The sequence below is a fragment of the Salmo trutta genome, chromosome 14 (assembly GCF_901001165.1).
Source record: "Salmo trutta chromosome 14, fSalTru1.1, whole genome shotgun sequence".
NCBI classification, from domain to species: Eukaryota; Metazoa; Chordata; class Actinopteri; order Salmoniformes; family Salmonidae; genus Salmo; species Salmo trutta.
The window spans coordinates 46,068,520-46,085,851 of record NC_042970.1 but is presented as its reverse complement, the minus strand read 5'-3'; the positions used below and the strand labels follow the sequence as shown (position 1 = coordinate 46,085,851).

The 17,332-nt window shown below is 41.4% G+C and overlaps 1 protein-coding gene across 2 annotated transcripts; it reads right to left on the bottom strand.

Annotated features, from left to right (window-relative positions):
- Positions 1 to 1,897: 1,897 nt before the first annotated feature.
- LOC115208237 (aminoacylase-1) lies at positions 1,898 to 17,065 on the bottom strand. Of its 2 annotated transcripts, none has more exons than XM_029776124.1 (15): positions 16,936 to 17,065; positions 16,418 to 16,551; positions 12,346 to 12,410; positions 12,144 to 12,248; positions 11,848 to 11,942; positions 11,208 to 11,284; positions 10,805 to 10,894; positions 9,082 to 9,138; positions 7,259 to 7,332; positions 6,789 to 6,838; positions 6,543 to 6,687; positions 4,664 to 4,732; positions 4,325 to 4,404; positions 4,184 to 4,244; positions 1,898 to 3,304 (listed from the first exon to the last, which is right to left on the bottom strand). In XM_029776124.1, exons 1-15 carry the CDS (start codon positions 17,028 to 17,030, stop codon positions 3,140 to 3,142), a joined length of 1,362 nt encoding a protein of 453 aa, XP_029631984.1. In that variant the 5' UTR covers positions 17,031 to 17,065; the 3' UTR covers positions 1,898 to 3,139. The 2 variants fall into 2 exon arrangements, with proteins under 2 accessions (XP_029631984.1, XP_029631986.1); XM_029776126.1 differs by having other exon boundaries at positions 16,418 to 16,555; positions 16,936 to 17,063.
- Between the last annotated feature and the right edge of the window lie 267 nt (positions 17,066 to 17,332).

Below are 17,332 nucleotides of genomic sequence, written 5' to 3'. Positions count from 1 at the left end.
CTCGCCCGCAGGCAGGGAGGCAATGCCAGCAGGTGTAAGTTGAACTCGTATGCATGCTCTCCACATATTGATTAATGCTATCAAAGTTAAAAGGGGAACTCTCTTTTCCCCCCCATTAGTCCACTGTTGATACAGTGCCAAAATGTCTTGCACGTCAGCATTCAAGTTTGGAAGATATTGGACATTCAAGAAGCAAAGTGTCACCGGCCACATCATCATGATGATGTAAAATGCTCTCCTGAATAAAAGGCAGTCAAAGACACAGTCACGTCAGATTGATGTCAGTACGCCTTTGAAAATTGGGTACACAAATATAGTGTTATTTGTTCAATTCATTAAATCTTTGTCCCCAAAACGCAATTTGTGTGCAACATAAAAGGACACATCAAAACACGCATAAAACCACATATGCAAGTATAGGATAAACACAAGCACGATACGATAAGAAGTTGAAAAATTCCCGTTGTTATGCAAAATACAAGGTCAACCAATTACTTTTGTACTATAATTATAAGGTGGAGTTGCAGGATATTTGGGCAGGCCAACACACATTAAGGAAGTGGTAATTGAAGACATCTACTACTACTGAAAAATCCCAGCTCGCTCATACTAAGCAGATGGACAGAGTGTGGCAGCATATATTCCTGTTTCTCCAATCTCCAGGCAGGGGTGAGGGGGCAGTGGGGTGCTAGAGGTTACAGCTTTGAGGACTCTCCCTGACAGCCCTGCAGGCTTTAATCCTGTTGCCACATCCTGGGGGGAGCAGTCTAATTACTGACCCACCACTACCTCTTCTCTTCCTGCTGATCCCCCCTAGGAGGGCACTACTCTCTTAATTGGAATGGCTCTCTAAAGGGAATTGAACAGTAGTTCAACACTTCACGTGTCTGTCTCTCTCTCTCTCTGTGTGTGTGTGTGTGTGTAGCCAAATTCGAGTTATAATAGCCCTACATTAATAAGTACTTTGGTTTTGTGCACTGAGACAGGGAACATTGTCAAGTCGGACGGACCGTGAACACATTGCGTAATGTCGGTAATACCAGCCAGACCTTAACCTTCCTATGACCTCTGGTCATGTTAACTCAGTCTCAACGTTAAAAATCACACAAGTATCATGCGGTTCCACTACAGCATATTGAGGATACGTCTCTATGGACACAACCCTGCGGTCTCAGACTAGGTTAATTGGGAGCAGAAAAACAACCTTTTCTCAGTCAGTCAAGCCTCTTCGTCCGCTAGCCTCAAACTCTTTGGCATATGCCTAGTCGTTTACTGGATTGACATTTGTAAAAAAAAAAAAAATAATTAAATGCCCAAACCAAAATATAATTAACATGAGCTTAGAATACAAAAAGGCAGAACTGGATAGTTGAGCACTCACGGGGGCACTGGGAAGCACAATAAATAGAAATTCAAACCAACTTAAATTATTCTAAAGAATGTTGTAGCTTCTACAATCTATTATTTTTTTTAATATTTTTTTTTAACTCATTGAGGATCATAAACATTTCAAATCTTCCCCATTACTGTCATTGAGTCTATGAGTAGCGGCAATGTTGTTACCGTTGGTTCATACCCGAGATAAACACATTATGGTGCTCATTATGGTGCTGACGGCCTCGACGTGGCTACAATGTAGTTACTCCTCAGTTCCTCTGCTTAATTTATTCTGTTTACTAAAATACCTTATGCTCATGTTGTAAGATATTTCTGTCTTAGTGTTTTGAGCTGTGTGGTGTGCATGATACCAACTCTGTTTTTTATTTATTTGTCAGAACAGATTTAGCTACACTGCTCTTCCCTATCTGCAATCCCTGGGCAGAAAACATGAACACTCGATAACCTGTAAAAAAAAAAAAAAAAAAAAAAAAAAAAAAAATCACATATAACACAACAGTTTAATAAAGTGATATCTTTATTCAAATCAGCTCAATCAAATAGCAGGCACAAATTTATTTTCAAAAAGAAAATGTAAAAAAAAAATCATATGAATCTGTGGTTTCAAGTAGTTGATGAAATATGTGAATGTTAACATGGCATTACTTCAGTCTTGCTTGTGTGGTTGGGGGCTAATCAGTAAGGTTATGGCGTAAATAATAAAGTAGCTTAGCCAATCACATTACAATAGGACTGGAAGATACCAAGTTGAACAGAAGATAACTTGGTAAGTGTACCGACATACCACTTCCTTAACAATCTAATGGATGGATTTAACCTTTTTAAAGAATACTCATTAACAGAATCTTTTGCCCAATTGGGTTCTGTGTTATATTTCCACTATAGCTCAATTTCACTAACTGTGAAACCAAGTTGGTTCGATGTTGTTTTAATCAAATGGTTATAACTGTTATAAGTTGTTCAAAGCGCAAATAAATCAGAGAAACTTGATTAACTGAGGGGATAGTTGATGCTAGGTTTAAGTGGATAAGTAGTATTTTGGAGGGACATTGAAGTTATGCTGTACAAAGTTCGGATGAAGCAGCATTTGAATTACCGACTTCAAAAAGAGTGTCATCTGATATAACCGTGTTGCTTATCTTTAATACATCTTTGATAATCATTTAAGATTATAACACATGGATTAGAATAGTGAATGATCACACCCTTTGTCAAGACCGCTTACACTGACGCATGAAACACATTCTCATAAGTACAATGTTGTTACAAGGCTGTTACAATGTGTAATGCAATGGTATAATGTTGTCCTGAGTTGTTATGTACGGTCTGAGAAAATAAAATAGATTTTATGCATACAAAAGGCATAGAGACAAAATGTGAAGTGCTAAATTTGACTATTTTAAATTAGAATCTGTATGAAGTAATCTCATCTCATTCTTTGGCGCTGCCTTGTGGATTATTCAAAACCATCTGGATTATCCAAGATTTGTTTATCTGTGAGAGGTGTCAGAGCAGACTTACACGTGCCAAGGGGAGGTTCAGAGACACAGGATGTGAAGTAGCCAAGGTATTGTCCTTTGACCTCTAAACTAGCAGTTCTCAACTGGTTTGGTTTCGGGACCCACGTTTAACTGGGTTGCCTCAGTCGTCACCCAATATTCGAGTGACCCCCCCCCCCAAAAAAATATCTTCACCAAAATGTAATCAAATTTGCGTCACCCACCAGTTAAGAATGGCTGCTCTAGGCGTCGCAAGGCAGAGCGGGCACATTTGCTAATGCTGGCACTAGGTTCTCGTACACCTGAATGCCTTTGAGGAAGACCTGCTCGTTCAGATATTCGTTGTGGTCGTGCAGCAGGATGGGTGTCCGGTTCATTGGGGAGAAGCCGATGGCAGGGAGGCCCACCTACAGCAGGACAAACATGATTTTGAGAGATCCTACTTTTTGGAAAGAAAGCATTGCCACTAATATCCGACACACTGACAATGACCTAACAGCAGAAACACATTTTTTTTTGCCTCAATGAATAAATCAACATTAAATAACTTTGAAAACGTAATTTTACCCAGTAAGGGCCCTCGCTCAACCATTTTACCAAATATTGTATCAATCTCAAGTGGGATGATTTTAAAGGGAGAACTGCATTTAGCTCATTCAAAGCACTGCGGTTTGTCTCTACGGAGATTTCTGGCTTGTGGCATTTATGCTGCATTTCTTCTCCTAATGATCAAGTAAAATGAACAACACATATGGACATAGCTTTGAAGTGCAAGCTTCTACAACAACAAAACATGTTTTGTCCTGAGGTCATAAACATAAAAATACATGCAGTTCTAAGTGTTTGAACGTAAGATGTTGTTATGGTGTACTAGGGTTGGGGGGGTATCCCCGATTTTGTACCATACCAAGGTATACGGTATTACCAGAAGTGCACACAAGGGGCATTATTAAAATAATACAATACATTTTTTTTAAATGCACAAAACAATTCCGGCAACAGGGATCTTTATCTAGGAGGGGATTGCTGTAACCAAGAAGCTTGATTTTGACATCTAGCAAGTCAAATTGATAGTGTCAAATCAATTATATCCAGCTAAGATTTCTTAGTTATACTTAACTTATAGTTAGTTATAAGCAGTGGCGTAGCCCCCGGGATACGGGGGTCCCCCCCCCCAAAAGAACAGTATTGAAAATCATACCATCAGCATTTCTAAATCACCCGGTATGTCGGCCAAGCCTATGGTTTACACACTACATTACCCATGTGTCACTGCTCTAACTCACCGCTCTGATGAAGCGACTGTCCGTGGCTGCAGGGAAGATCTCCTTTTCCAAAGTCATGTTCCTGAGGCGAGAGAAATTCAGATGAAGCGCGCCTTTACCGAGTGTGTGTGAGTTTGTGTGTGAGTTTGTGTGTGTCCTCACATGGCTTTGCAGGTTGTACTGAAGGTGTTCCACCAGGGGTCGCTCTCATCTGTGGATGTCAAATTCTGGTTCATGTGTTTCTGTGGAGGACACAGAACATCTTACAACTGGGTCGTTTTCATTAATGTACACCGTAGCAAAACACTTAAAAAAACAAGCGTTTCTTATTGGAAAGTTCAGGGAGTCCCTCCCCGTTTGGGTCCGTTTACTTCAATTTCGTATCTACTGAACATGACCGAAATCTGAACACATTAAAGCATACTCTACTGATCTGTGATCAGTTGTCTCCATGCCCATATACAAGTGCGTGTATAGAGAGATGCATTTTATTGTACTGACCTGAGCAAACTCATACGTGATGCCCTCTCCTGCCTCCTTACACCACTTCTTAATCTGCTCCTCGAACTCCTAACAATGGAATAAAATATTTGAAATGGTGAAGATAACATTGCGCTGAACTACGTATAATAACAACCCACGCGCGGTAGGGATGGACACAGAATATCCGGATATCCAAAACGGACGTTTAACTCTGTGTTCGAGTACTAGCTATCGTTTTTGGATAATTTCTTTTAGGCATATTTTAACAATTGAAAAGTTTTCTAAATGTAAAAAAATTGTCCATGTCACATTGTTACACACAAAGATATACCATGACATTTGAAATGGTTAATTTAAATGAAACAAACTTAAGAATGTAGTGTTTATTTACGGCGCACTTGGCTACTGCGGATTCAGACGTCACGTGGCTTTGACGGTACATAGCGCATTTAAAGTTGCGCAATGTAAGTAGCCTACAGTTCTGAGGATGCACAAAGTGATTGTGCTTAACGACATTTAGACCTCCAGTCAGCCCTGACAATGGTATGCCATTTCCCCCACTTCAAATAGCGATTAGCCTAGTACCAATGGAGGGTCCACAAGACCTGATACAGATCAATGCAACACTCACCTGAAAACTTTTTGGGAAAGAGTCAGTTCTATGATGGGGAGCATCAAACTTTCACTGTGTTGCTGTTAACCTACTGTTAGTCAAAGTCGACCGATATAGCAACAACCGCGCACTGTCTGCTGTTGTGGAATTTTGCTTCATTCTGATTGGTCAAGAGAGTAGAGCAATTTATTTTATTTTTAGAATTGTGTTTTTTTTTTTTTTTTATCAGGATATTATTCAAATAGTGAAATAGGCGGAAGCTGTACTATACTGAACAAAAATATAACCGCAACATGCAACAATTTCACATGACTGGGCAGGGACGCAGCCATGGGTGGCATGGGAGTCAGGCCCAGCCACTGGGGAGCCAGGGCCAGCCAATCAGAATGATGTTGTATTACAGAAAGAAATACTCAGTTTGTCTCAGACAGGTGAAGAAGCCGGATGTGGAGGTCTTGGGCTGGCTTTGTTACATGTGGTCTGTGGTTGTGAGGCCGGTTGGACATACTGTCAAAATTGTCTAAAACAACATTGGAGGCGGCTTATGGTAGAGAAATGGACATTCAATTCTCTGGTGGACATTCCTGAAATCAGGATGCCAACTGCATGCTCCCTCAACTTGAGGCATCGTGTTGTGTGACAAAACTGCACATTCTAGAGTGGCCTTTTATTGTCTCCAGCACAAGGTGCACCTGTGTAATGATCATTCTGTTTAATCAGCTTCTTGATATGCCATACCTGTCAGGTGGATGGATTATCTTGGCAAAGGAGAAATGCTCACTAACAGGGATGTAAACATATTTATGCACAACATTTGTGAGAAATAAGCTTTTTGTGCATATCGAACATTTCAGGGATCTTTTAGTTGAAACATGAAACCAACACTTTACATGTTGCGTTTATATTTTTGTTCAATAGTGTTTTCATTAGTTAATTACATTTTTGCAAAAAAAGGTAAGAATATGGGTGAAGTAGGCAAAAATGTCCACTCTTTTTCAGGATCAGACCCAATTCTCATTTGAAACAGTTTTTGTGTTTAATAGGCTAAATTACACATTATGTTAACATCTGACTCCAATTTGTAGTCTATGACATTTAAGAGTTAGATATGCTAATTTATGAAGCAGTAGTTTGGATGTAGTGAACTGCTTTTCGTGCAGCTTATCTTCTCCCAGTGTGAAGTGGTTGGTAGCTTGGTAAACTATATATTCAGAAGAGCTTCCACAACATTGATCATTTAAAATGTCCCTCCCTAACACACAAGGCACACACACACACACACACCTGCAAATTGACCGTGGGTGGTATTCTCAAGTCAAAACTGACGTCCATCTCGGCAGGGATGACGTTGTAGGCCACGCCTCCTTTCACCATGGTCATGTTGACAGTGGTGACGTCACCAAGAGTGAAACACTCGCTGGTGTTCAACCTGCAACACACACACACACACACACACCAAAATCACATTCCTGTTAAGTACCTATGGCTCCCTCTAGTGACTGAACTCATCCCTCTTCCTGCCTTACTGACCTGTGTTTCTCCTTCTCCCTGAAGTCCAGGAAGGAGTTAATAATACTGCGCTGAGAGAAGGGAGACAGACAAAAGCAGGTAAGGTCATTGACGTCATCGTCCTCCAAGTGATCAGAATCAGCACCCTTTTCTGCTGTCTTTGGCCAAGTGAACTATAGCGTGTGTGGGGACAAGGACTGTGTCCAAAATGGTGACCTACATTTTAGCAGACGCTTTTATCCAGAGTGACTTACAAAAGCAATTAGAGTTAGGCGCATTGCTCAAGGGCACATTAACAGATTTTTCACCTAATCAGCTCTGGTATTCAAACCAGCAAACTTTCGGTTACCGGCCCAACGCTCTTAATCGCTAGGCTACCTGCCGCCTATTCCCTATATAGTGCCCATACTTTTGACCAGGGCCCACAGGAAAAAAGGTGCTATTTGTGACACACTCAAAGTCCCTCTAGCTGTGAATAAAGGAAGTCTTACCAGTTTCTCTGCAGCCGTGTTCTCCACAAACCTGGAGCCGTGGCCAGGACTTCCTGGGCAGTGGACCGTTATCCCTGAGGGGAAGCAGACACACAGGCTTTCTCAAACAATAAAAATAATAATTCACACATCCTCGCTCCTCGTCTCTTTCCCAGAACACATTGGTGGAAAAGGTCTGACTGGAGGATCCTTGGACCTTCTCCAATCCATTTGAGACGGCAGACTGGTCTCAGACTAGACTTAACACAGTAAATGAAAATCTGGGACACTCAAATTAATATGGTTACATTCAACCAAACTTGGATAAGAGCATCATTGGAGGCTGCTGTAATAATGGCCGGAACGGAGTAAATGGAATGGAAAACACATGGAAACCATGTGTTTGATACCATTTCACTTATTACCGTCCTGCCATTACCACGAGCCCATTCTCCCTAATTAACGTGCCACCAACCTCCTGTGAAGAGCACCTGCTAAATGACTAAAAATGTTAAAGCGGCAATCAGCGGTTGAAACAATAACAAAACTCCTCCCTGCCACTTAATTTTTAAGTCCAAAACAGGATGTAGCTACTGCATATTCCCCCTTTAAAAAGGCAAAAACTAAATTAGAGTGGTTGGTAAAAGGCAAAGGTCTAGCAACCCAATCGTTGCTTGTTCGAATCGCATCACGGACAACTTTAGCATTTTAGCTAATTAACAACTATATACATTGCATCTACCTAGCATGTTAGCTAACCCTTCCCCTAACCCTAACCTAGCTAGCGTTAGACACAACAAATTGGAACTCATAACATTTTGTACGAATTGCAACATATTATACGAACTGTAATTACTAACACATTATACAAAATGGATGATGGACATCCACAAATAAATACACTGAACAAAATTATAAAACGTAACATGTAAAGTGTTAGTCCCATGTTTCAAGAGCTGAAATTTAAAAAAAAAAAAAAAACATGTTTTAACCTTTGCCAAGATAATCCATCCACCTAACAGGTGTGGCATATGAAGAAGCAGATTAAACAGCATGAAGAAAAACACACAGGTGCACCTTGTGCTGGGGACAATAAAAGGCCACTAAAATGAGAATTTGAGGGAGCATGCAATTGGCAAGCTGACTGCAGGAATGTCCACCAGAGCTATTGCCAGAGAAATAAATGTTAATTTCTCTACCATAAGCTGCCTCCAATGTTGTTTTAGAGAATTTGGTAGTACGTCCAACCGGTTTCACAACCACGTGTAACCACGCCAGCCCAGGACCTCCACATCCGGCTTATTCTCTTGCGGGATCGTCTAAGGGGGGTGGGGGAGTATTTCTGTCTGTAATAAAGCCCTTTTGTGGGGAAAAACCTTACTGATTGGCTGGAGCTGGCTCAACAGTGGGTGGGCCTGGCTGCAAGTGGGTGGGCATACACCCTCCCAGGCCCACCCATGGCTGCCCCCTGTCCAGTCATGTGAAATCTATAGATTAGTGCCTAATGAATTTATTTTAAATTGACAGATTTCCTTATATGAACTGTAACCTAGTAAAATCTTTGAAATTGTTGCATGTTGTGTTTATATTTTTTGTTCAGTATACATACCATACGCAACATATCATCGTTTATTTGAGTGTCCCGGATTTTAATTTACTACCCCAGAGTCCAGGTTGGAGGAGGCGAGGAGACAGGTATTGAGGAAAGACTAATTGAGATAGGATCAGACAGACAGACTAAGGCCAGGGTGAGAGAAAGAGACATTTCTTGCGCGTGTGTATTTGATCATTCGTCATCGTTACAGCTAGGGCCAGATTCTCTAATACTCAGGGCTGATACTTACACCAGGGATTCCTCTCGCCATAGAAGACAGTGAAGGCTTCCCCAGGGTTGGCAAGACCTAAAAAAAACAAAAAAAAACATCCAGACATCAGTTGACAGAAGGGAAGTATAGGGCCTAAGGAAGTGTTCGTTTCAGTGCTGGATAGCCCGAGTATATCCCAAGGGGCACCCTATTCTTTACAGTGCATTCGGAAAGTATTCAGGTCCCTTGACTTTCTCCACATTTTGTTACATTACAGCCTTGTTCTAAAATTGATTAAATTGTTGTTGTTTTTGTTGTTAATCTACACACAATACCCCATGACGATAAAGCAAAACCTGGTTTAGACATTTTTAAACACAGTATGACGTTACAAGCTTGGCACAGATCCTCTCCGGCTCTGTCAGGTTGGATGGGGAGCGTCGCTGCACAGCTATTTTCTGGTCTCCCAGAGATGTTAAATCAGGTTCAAGTTCAGGCTCAGGCTGTGTCACTCAAGGACATTGAGACTTGTCCCGAAGCCACTCATGCATTGTCTTGGCTCTGTGCTTAGGGTCGTTGTCCTGTTGGAATGTGAACCTTCAACTCAGTCTGAGGTCTTGAGCGCTCTGGAGCAGGTTTTCATCAAGGATCTCTCTGTACTTTCCTCCGTTAATCTTCCCCTCAATTCTAACTAGTCTTCCAGTCCCTGCCGCCGAAAAACATCCCCACAGCATGATGCTGCCACCACCATGCTTTCACCGTAGGGATGGTGCAAGGTTTCCTCCAGACTTGACGCTTGGCATTCAGGCCAAAGAGTTCAATCTTGGTTTCATCAGACCAGAGAATCTTGTTTCTCATGGTCTGAGAGTCCTTTAGGTGCCTTTTGGCAAACTCCAAGCGGGTTGTCATGTGCCTTTTACTGAGGAGTGGCTTCCGTCTGGCACTCTACCATAATGGCCTGATTGGTGGAATGCTGCAGAAATGGTTATCCTTCTGGAAAGTTCTCTCATCTCCACAGAGGAACTCTGGAGCTCTGTCAGAGTGACCATCGGGTTCTTGGTCACCTCCCTGACCAAGGCCCTTCTTCCCAGATTGCTGGCTCTAGAAAGAGTCTAGGTGGTTCCGAACTTCTTCCATCTAAGAATGAGGGAGGCCACTGTTCTTGGGGACCTGGAATGCTGCAGAGATTTTTTGGTACCCTTCCCCAGATCTGTGCCTCGAAACAATCCTGTCGCAGAGCTCTACGGACAATTCCTTCGACATCATGGCTTGGTTTTTGCTCTGACATGCACGATCAACTGTGGGACCTTATATAGACAGGTGTGTGCATTTCCAATCAATTGAATTTACCACAGGTGGACTCCAATCAAGCTGTATATCATCTGAAGGATGATCAATGGAAACAGGATGCACCGGAGCTCAATTTAGAGTCTCATAGCAAAGGGTCTGACTACTTACATAAATAAGGTATTTCTGTTAATAAATTTGTAAAAATTATTAAAAATCTGTTTTCACTTTGTCATTATGGGGTATTGTCTGTAGATTGATGAGAAAACAAATATTTGATCAATTTTAGAATAAGGCTGTAACGTAACAAAATGTGGAAAAAGGTAAGGGATCTGCACTACTTTTCACTAGAGCCCTATGGGGCCTGGTCAAAAGTACCGCACTATAAAGAGAATAGGGTGCCGTTTGGGATGCAGGCCTCGGTTTATAGTTGGGTGTTAATAAGTGGTACAGTTAGGTTTTTTTGATAATTTACCTTCGTCAAGTGCAAAGCCAATGTTTAATTCCTCAAACTCTGGGAGCTTCACAAATGTCTCCATTCCTTTGTGACCTCCGACCTCCTCATCTAAGACATTCAAAGTGTCAAATCCAGAGCAAAGAGTAATAAAGCTTCTCTCAAGCAATCACATTTATGTACAGAAGTTGTCAAAAGTGCTACCCATGTCAAATGACAGGGGCGGAGTTTCAAATGGCACCCTAATTCCCTATATAGTGGGTTACAATTGATCAAGGCCTATAGGGCTCTGGTCAAAAGTAGTGAACTATATAAGGAATAGGGTGCCTTTTGGGTCAGACCCGTGGAATTACTACATTATTACAGTTGTGTCACAGTATTACATTCTGAGAAGCCAGTCTTGGCCAATGACTGCTCATCCTACCTGGCACAAACATTAGGTGGATGGTGCGGATAAACTTCTTTCCCTCTGCTTTAAGTCTTCTGATGGCCTGGATATACCTATGAGAGATGTCGAGCAGTAGCCTTGTTGGTTGAGGCAAACAAAAACTGGGAGATGTGAAGGACACTGATAACGTCGAAATTGGAGTACAGTTGCAAAATTCTGGTAACTTTCCTAAAATTCCCTTTTTTCCCCCCATTATGATTATACTGACAACACAGGTAGAGGGCAGAACACACACAGTCCCCTACCAAATCAAACCCAACCCAACCCCCCAATGCTCTAACAGAGCCCCACCCCAACACCAAACTTAAAGCAGGGATGATATACAATGAGTAATATAATCAAATTGTTAAAAAAAAATGTAAATTAAAAAATGAGTAAAAAGAGTCAAAATAATTTGGCTTGGTTTATGGAGTTGTGAAACTAGCTGGGTCCATGTCTTCTGCAAAGGATTGTAAAGGTTGCCAGATACTATAAAATGTAATTACAGATCCCCTAACGGAGTAGCGTATTTTCTCTAGCTTGCGATGTTGCCTAGCTTCCTTTATTTAAATGAGAGTTTTGACCCGTTGTGTTAGGATAAAATATCCCAACAGGGTGGTTATGACATCACACTCACTGTATGGTGACACACTTCATGTCCTGTGTTCCTCGAGCGTAGATGTTGCCCTCTGCATCTTTCACAGCAGCAAACGCATCATACTTCCAGTGTTCCTAGAATGAGACAGATTCATAGGATGAGTTCCTTTCCCTGCGTTTCCCCTCCCACTAGTGGTAAAGAAGACAGTGGGGTTCCAGGAGCGTCTCAGAGTTGGAGTGCTAATCTAAGATCAGGTCCCCCCCCTGTCCATGCGAGACTGATCCTAGATCAGCGCTACTCTGATATGCTTTAAAGACCTGGGCATGTATTTGTACCTGGTAAACAGGCACAACGTCAGTGTGGGAGTTGAGCAGGATGGACTTCAGAGCAGGGTTGGTCCCCTGCCAGGTCATGATAGACACAACTCTACCGGGGCAGACCTATGGACAGGTGTGAGGAGGACAGAGACAGGAGTTGACATGAGGTCCAGTGTGTAAAGAGTCAAATATCAAAAGACATGTACCTAACCACACAAACCTCAATTTTCTTCATGGGCAGCCCAAGCTCCTCTGCTATTCTATCCAGGAACCTCAGAGCAGCATCTGTAAAGGGATAAACACAACCCAAGACTGTTACACTATGACAAGGTTTATAGTAGTCTCATACAGAAAACCCAAAATACATAGGTACAGTAATGAGTAGAATATGTGTTGGTCTGAATGTAGCCGGTTTTAAATTAACTGCCACGGTTATAAAACACTCTCTCCTGTTTAATAATTACTTAGATTTTTTTGTTTTCCCACCATTAAGACTGACAATCTGTAACCATTACCTTTCCAGTTTGAGTTCAATCAAGGGGACTCTAAACTCAATATTCTTAGTGGCAAAGACTGGAGTTAGGCTAATAGTCACAGACAACACAATAACAGAAATAAGGTTTACTGCTATAACCCCGGTTGGGGAGTAACGGATTACAAAACACTAACTGTAATCTGTTAAATTACCATCAAAAATATTGTAATCAGATTACATATACTTTTGAAAAACTAGGGGATTACATCTAGGAGTCCTTTTAAAATTCAAAAATGATGTTTGCGAAAAAGATCATGACACCTTTCTTTTTCCTCAATGACTTACAAATCAACATTGAAAAAAGGCGGAAGTTTAGGTTTGTTCCGCCTGAGCGAGTCTGACCACAAATCAGAGACCACTATGATTGCACACCAAATCCATTTGAAGGATCATGAGAAAAGAGCAGGAATAGGCAACAGTCCAAGCTATGTCTTCCAACGGTGCGACTGCTGTCGACATCCAAAGACTGTACATCCAATTTTAATAAACGCTTGGAGGTAAGGACGACAGCAGTGTTGTAGCCTATGGGCCATACGGATATCACTTATTGATATCTACAGAGCACAATGATATGAATCAAACTGCTGCCCTCTCATTTAGCTATTTGCACCGTGATTGTTGTGGATGGATGTTCACAAACGTATGTGTACTTTCACCCAATAATGGTTGATATGAAGAAGTTTAAGGTGCCTATCAATCATTGTTTTTAGAACCAGTGGACAGCCAGTGAAAAATGCGCTCTTGCAATAGCTGCACAGTGCAGATACCAGCCTATGGAATAAAAATTTGAGGCTTCCTCCTTCCTAAACTCCTCTGTGGTATTGTGCTCCACATCATACTGTCAAAAACAAGTTTAATTTAAGGTTAGTTTAGGTTGTTTGGGCACACATTTTTTTCTGGAGGCAAGCCGAAGTTCGGGGCCGAAGTCTATGCCCCTTCGTCAGTGATTGGTCAACAATAGGGATTCTTCAAGAAAAAAAAAGTCTTTCGTTTTCGTGCACGTTTTTTTATATAAAAATACTGCACCAAACATCTTAGTTAGATGTAAAATTGCGTGACTAATATTTCTTTAGTTAGATTAATTCGGACTATTTTGAGGAAGTATACTGGCTACAGCGTCTAAAAATGGAAAACAGTACTATTGCCGCTTTTTCACATTTTTCAAGCTAATGGTCGTTTAAGGGAGAATGCGAGCACACATTCGGTTAGGCGCCTGCCGAACTGAAGTATGCTGACGCCTTAACAGACACATTCCCAAAAAGTTACACATTGCAGCTTTAAGGGGAAAGTAATCAGATTACTTTACTGAGCTTGGGTAATCCAAAAGTTACGCTACTGAAAACAATTTGGGGCAACTAGTAACTGTAAAGGATTACCTTTAGAACATCATCTTCCCAACCCTGGCTAGAACATACTCATATGACATTTAGTACAACATACTGTGCAGACAAAGGAGTACAACACTGACAGAGAGAAAAGAAACAGGTCTTCCTGACACACTAGTATTAGTCCCAACAGTGACCTATGGACCCTGGACAAAAGTAGTCTGCTATATAGGGAATAGGGTGCCATTTGTATCTCAGCCTAAAGTTGAAGATGTGCATAAATTCAAATGTCTTCCACCGAGAAGAAGTGGACCTTACACTATTGTTGGTAATAATTAGCCAATTGCTGGCCTTCAGTCAGATTTTTTCTTTTCAGCGTTATATAGTCCAGTAGTAAAGGTTAAAGAATGGATTGTACAGTAGATCACTTATTTATGGTAGCTACAGTGCATTCGTAAAGTATTCGCAGATCACTGCACATAGCCCATCTAAATAGCCCATCCAACTACCTCATCACCATACTGTTATTTATTTTACTCCTTTGCATCCCAGCATCTCTACTTGCACACGCATCTTCTGCACATCTATCACTCCAGTGTTTAATTAATATATTGTAATTAATTCGCCACTATGGCCAATTTATTGCCTTACCTCACTTATCCTACCTCATTTGCACACACTGTATATAGACTTTTTCTATTGTATTATTGACTGTATGTTTCTTTATTCCAAGTGTAACTGTTGTTTGTCGCACTGCTTTGCTTTATCTTGGCCAGGTCGCAGTTGTAAATGAGAACTTGTTCTCAACTAGCCTACCTGGATAAATAAAGGTGAAATAAAGAACAAATAAATTCAGACCCCTTGACTTTTTCCACATTTTGTTATGTTAAAGCCTTATTCTAAAATTGACTGAATAAAAAGTAATCAGTCTACACACAATACCCCATAATGAAAAAGTGAAAACAGGTTTATAGACATTATCAAGTTTAATAAAAAATTGTAAAAAAAAGAAATACCATAAGTATTCAGACCCTTAGCTAGGAGACTGGAAATTGAGCTCAGGTGCATCCTGTTTCCATTGATCATCCTTAAGAAGTTTCTACAACTTGATTGGGGTCCACCTGTGGTAAATTCAATTGATTGGATATAACTTGGAAAGACACACACACACACACACACACACCTGTCTATATAAGGTCCTACAGACCAAAAACCAAGCCATCAGGTCGAAGAAATTGTTGATAGAGCTCCGAGACACAAATCTGGGGAAGCGTACCAACAATTGTCTGCAGCATTGAAGAGCCCCAAGAACACAGTGGCCTCCATCATTCTTAAAAATGGAAGAAGTTTGGAACCACCAAGACTCTTCCTAGAGCTGGCCGCCCAGCCAAACTGAACCATTTCTGCAGCACTCCACAACTCAGATATTTATGGTAGTGGCCAGACAGAAGCCACTCCTCAGTAAAAGGCACATGACAGCCCACTTGGAGTTTGCCAAAAGGCACCTAAAGGACTCTCAGACCATGATAAACAAGATTCTGTGATCTGATGAAACCAAGACTGAACTCTTTGGCCTGAATGCCAAGTGTCACATCTAGAGGAAACCTTGCACCATCCCTACGGTGAAGCATGGTGGTGGCAGCATCATGCTGTGGGGATGTTCTTCAGAGGCAGGGACTGGGAGACTAGTCATGATCGAGGGAAAGATGAACAGAGCAAAGTACAGAGATCCTTGATGAAAACCTGCTCCAGAGCACTCAGTACCTGACTGTGGTGAAGGTTCACCTTTCAACAGGACAACGACCCTAAGCACACACCCAAGACACCGCAGGAGTGGCTTCGGGACATCTCTCCGAGTGGCCCAGCCAGAGCCCGGACTTGAACCCAATCAAACATCCCTGGAAAGACCTGAAAATAGCTGTGCAGCAACGCTTCCCATCCAATCTGACAGAGCTTGAAAGAAGACTCGAGGCTGTAACAGCTGCCTAAGGTGCTTCAACAAAGTATTGAGTAAAGGGTCTGAATACTTGCGTAAATGTGATATCTGTTTTTAAAAACCTGTTTTTGCTTTGTCATTATGGGCTATTGTGTGTAGATTGAGGGGGGGACCATTTCATTAATTTCGGAATAAGGCTGTAACGTAACAAAATGTGGAAAAAGTGAACGGGTCTGAATACTTTCGAATGCACTGTAAATAGTAGAGAGCGGCTCAATCTGGTCCATGCTTTTTGGTTAGCTGTATGATACTGTGTGGTGGTGGTACACAAAACCTTGTCCACACAGTATGACATTGTCCATGTCCCAAATGGCACCCTATTCCCTACTATATGGTGAGAAGGAGTGCACTATATTGAGAAAGTGTCAAATTTGGGATGCAGGCATTATCATATTTACATCCACGGTATAGCTTGAACACAGATCCATAAACTTACCATAGTCAGGCTCTGGGTGGACAGTCCTGAGGCGGAGGTACTCTCTAAACAGGTTCACTGAGTAGTCTTCTCCCGATGTGGCCTGGCCTCCACCACAACCACCTGATCCATCCTTATCGGGCAACATAGTAACTCTGTCTTATGCAGGGAGAGAGGAAGCAGCCTCTGAGTGATGTAGGCTACAGGTTCACATCCGTGTGTGTATATCAGTGAGAGCAGCCCATAGGTAGCGATTACTTTTTCAACAAGCCATTTTGCAAATTAACCAATATATTTTAGTGAACTTTAGCATGAGGACATTGTGCATGCTATGCGAAACACAGTGCAGCCACATTCACATGACGAGCAGTGGAAACCTGCTTAGCTAGCTAAATATCTTCCAAGCCAAGGATTAAATAGCTAACGTTAGCTAGCTAAATAATACATTTGTTAACTAGCTAACAGTAGTGTATTAAGAAAAAAACGCCAGCGTATTTAAACGTCACACAGAGTAGCAGACGATTTCAAGAGACCCTTACCTTGATATATCACGACTGACTGCCTCACGAAATGAAAGTTCACTGTCACTGTTTACTTGTAGTGATGGGTCGTTCGCGAACGAGCCGGCTCGCATATCAGAAGAGCCGAATCTATTTATAAAAATATAAAACAATTAAGATATGAATAATCAAAAGATTTAAATGAATAGAATTAACTAATTCAAAGAACGAAAATAATAATAATAATAAAAAAGCCTAAATGCTCAAGCGCACACACATTCGTTCAAACTGACTTGTCAGCTGACCTGTAACATTCTGTACAAGGGATGTGCAATCGATCTCCGATCTCCATCGATTGTTTTCATCGCATCAGTACCAAAACAGGCTACTTGTATATTTGCTCCAACGTGTATTTGTTGTAAACTGACAATTACTA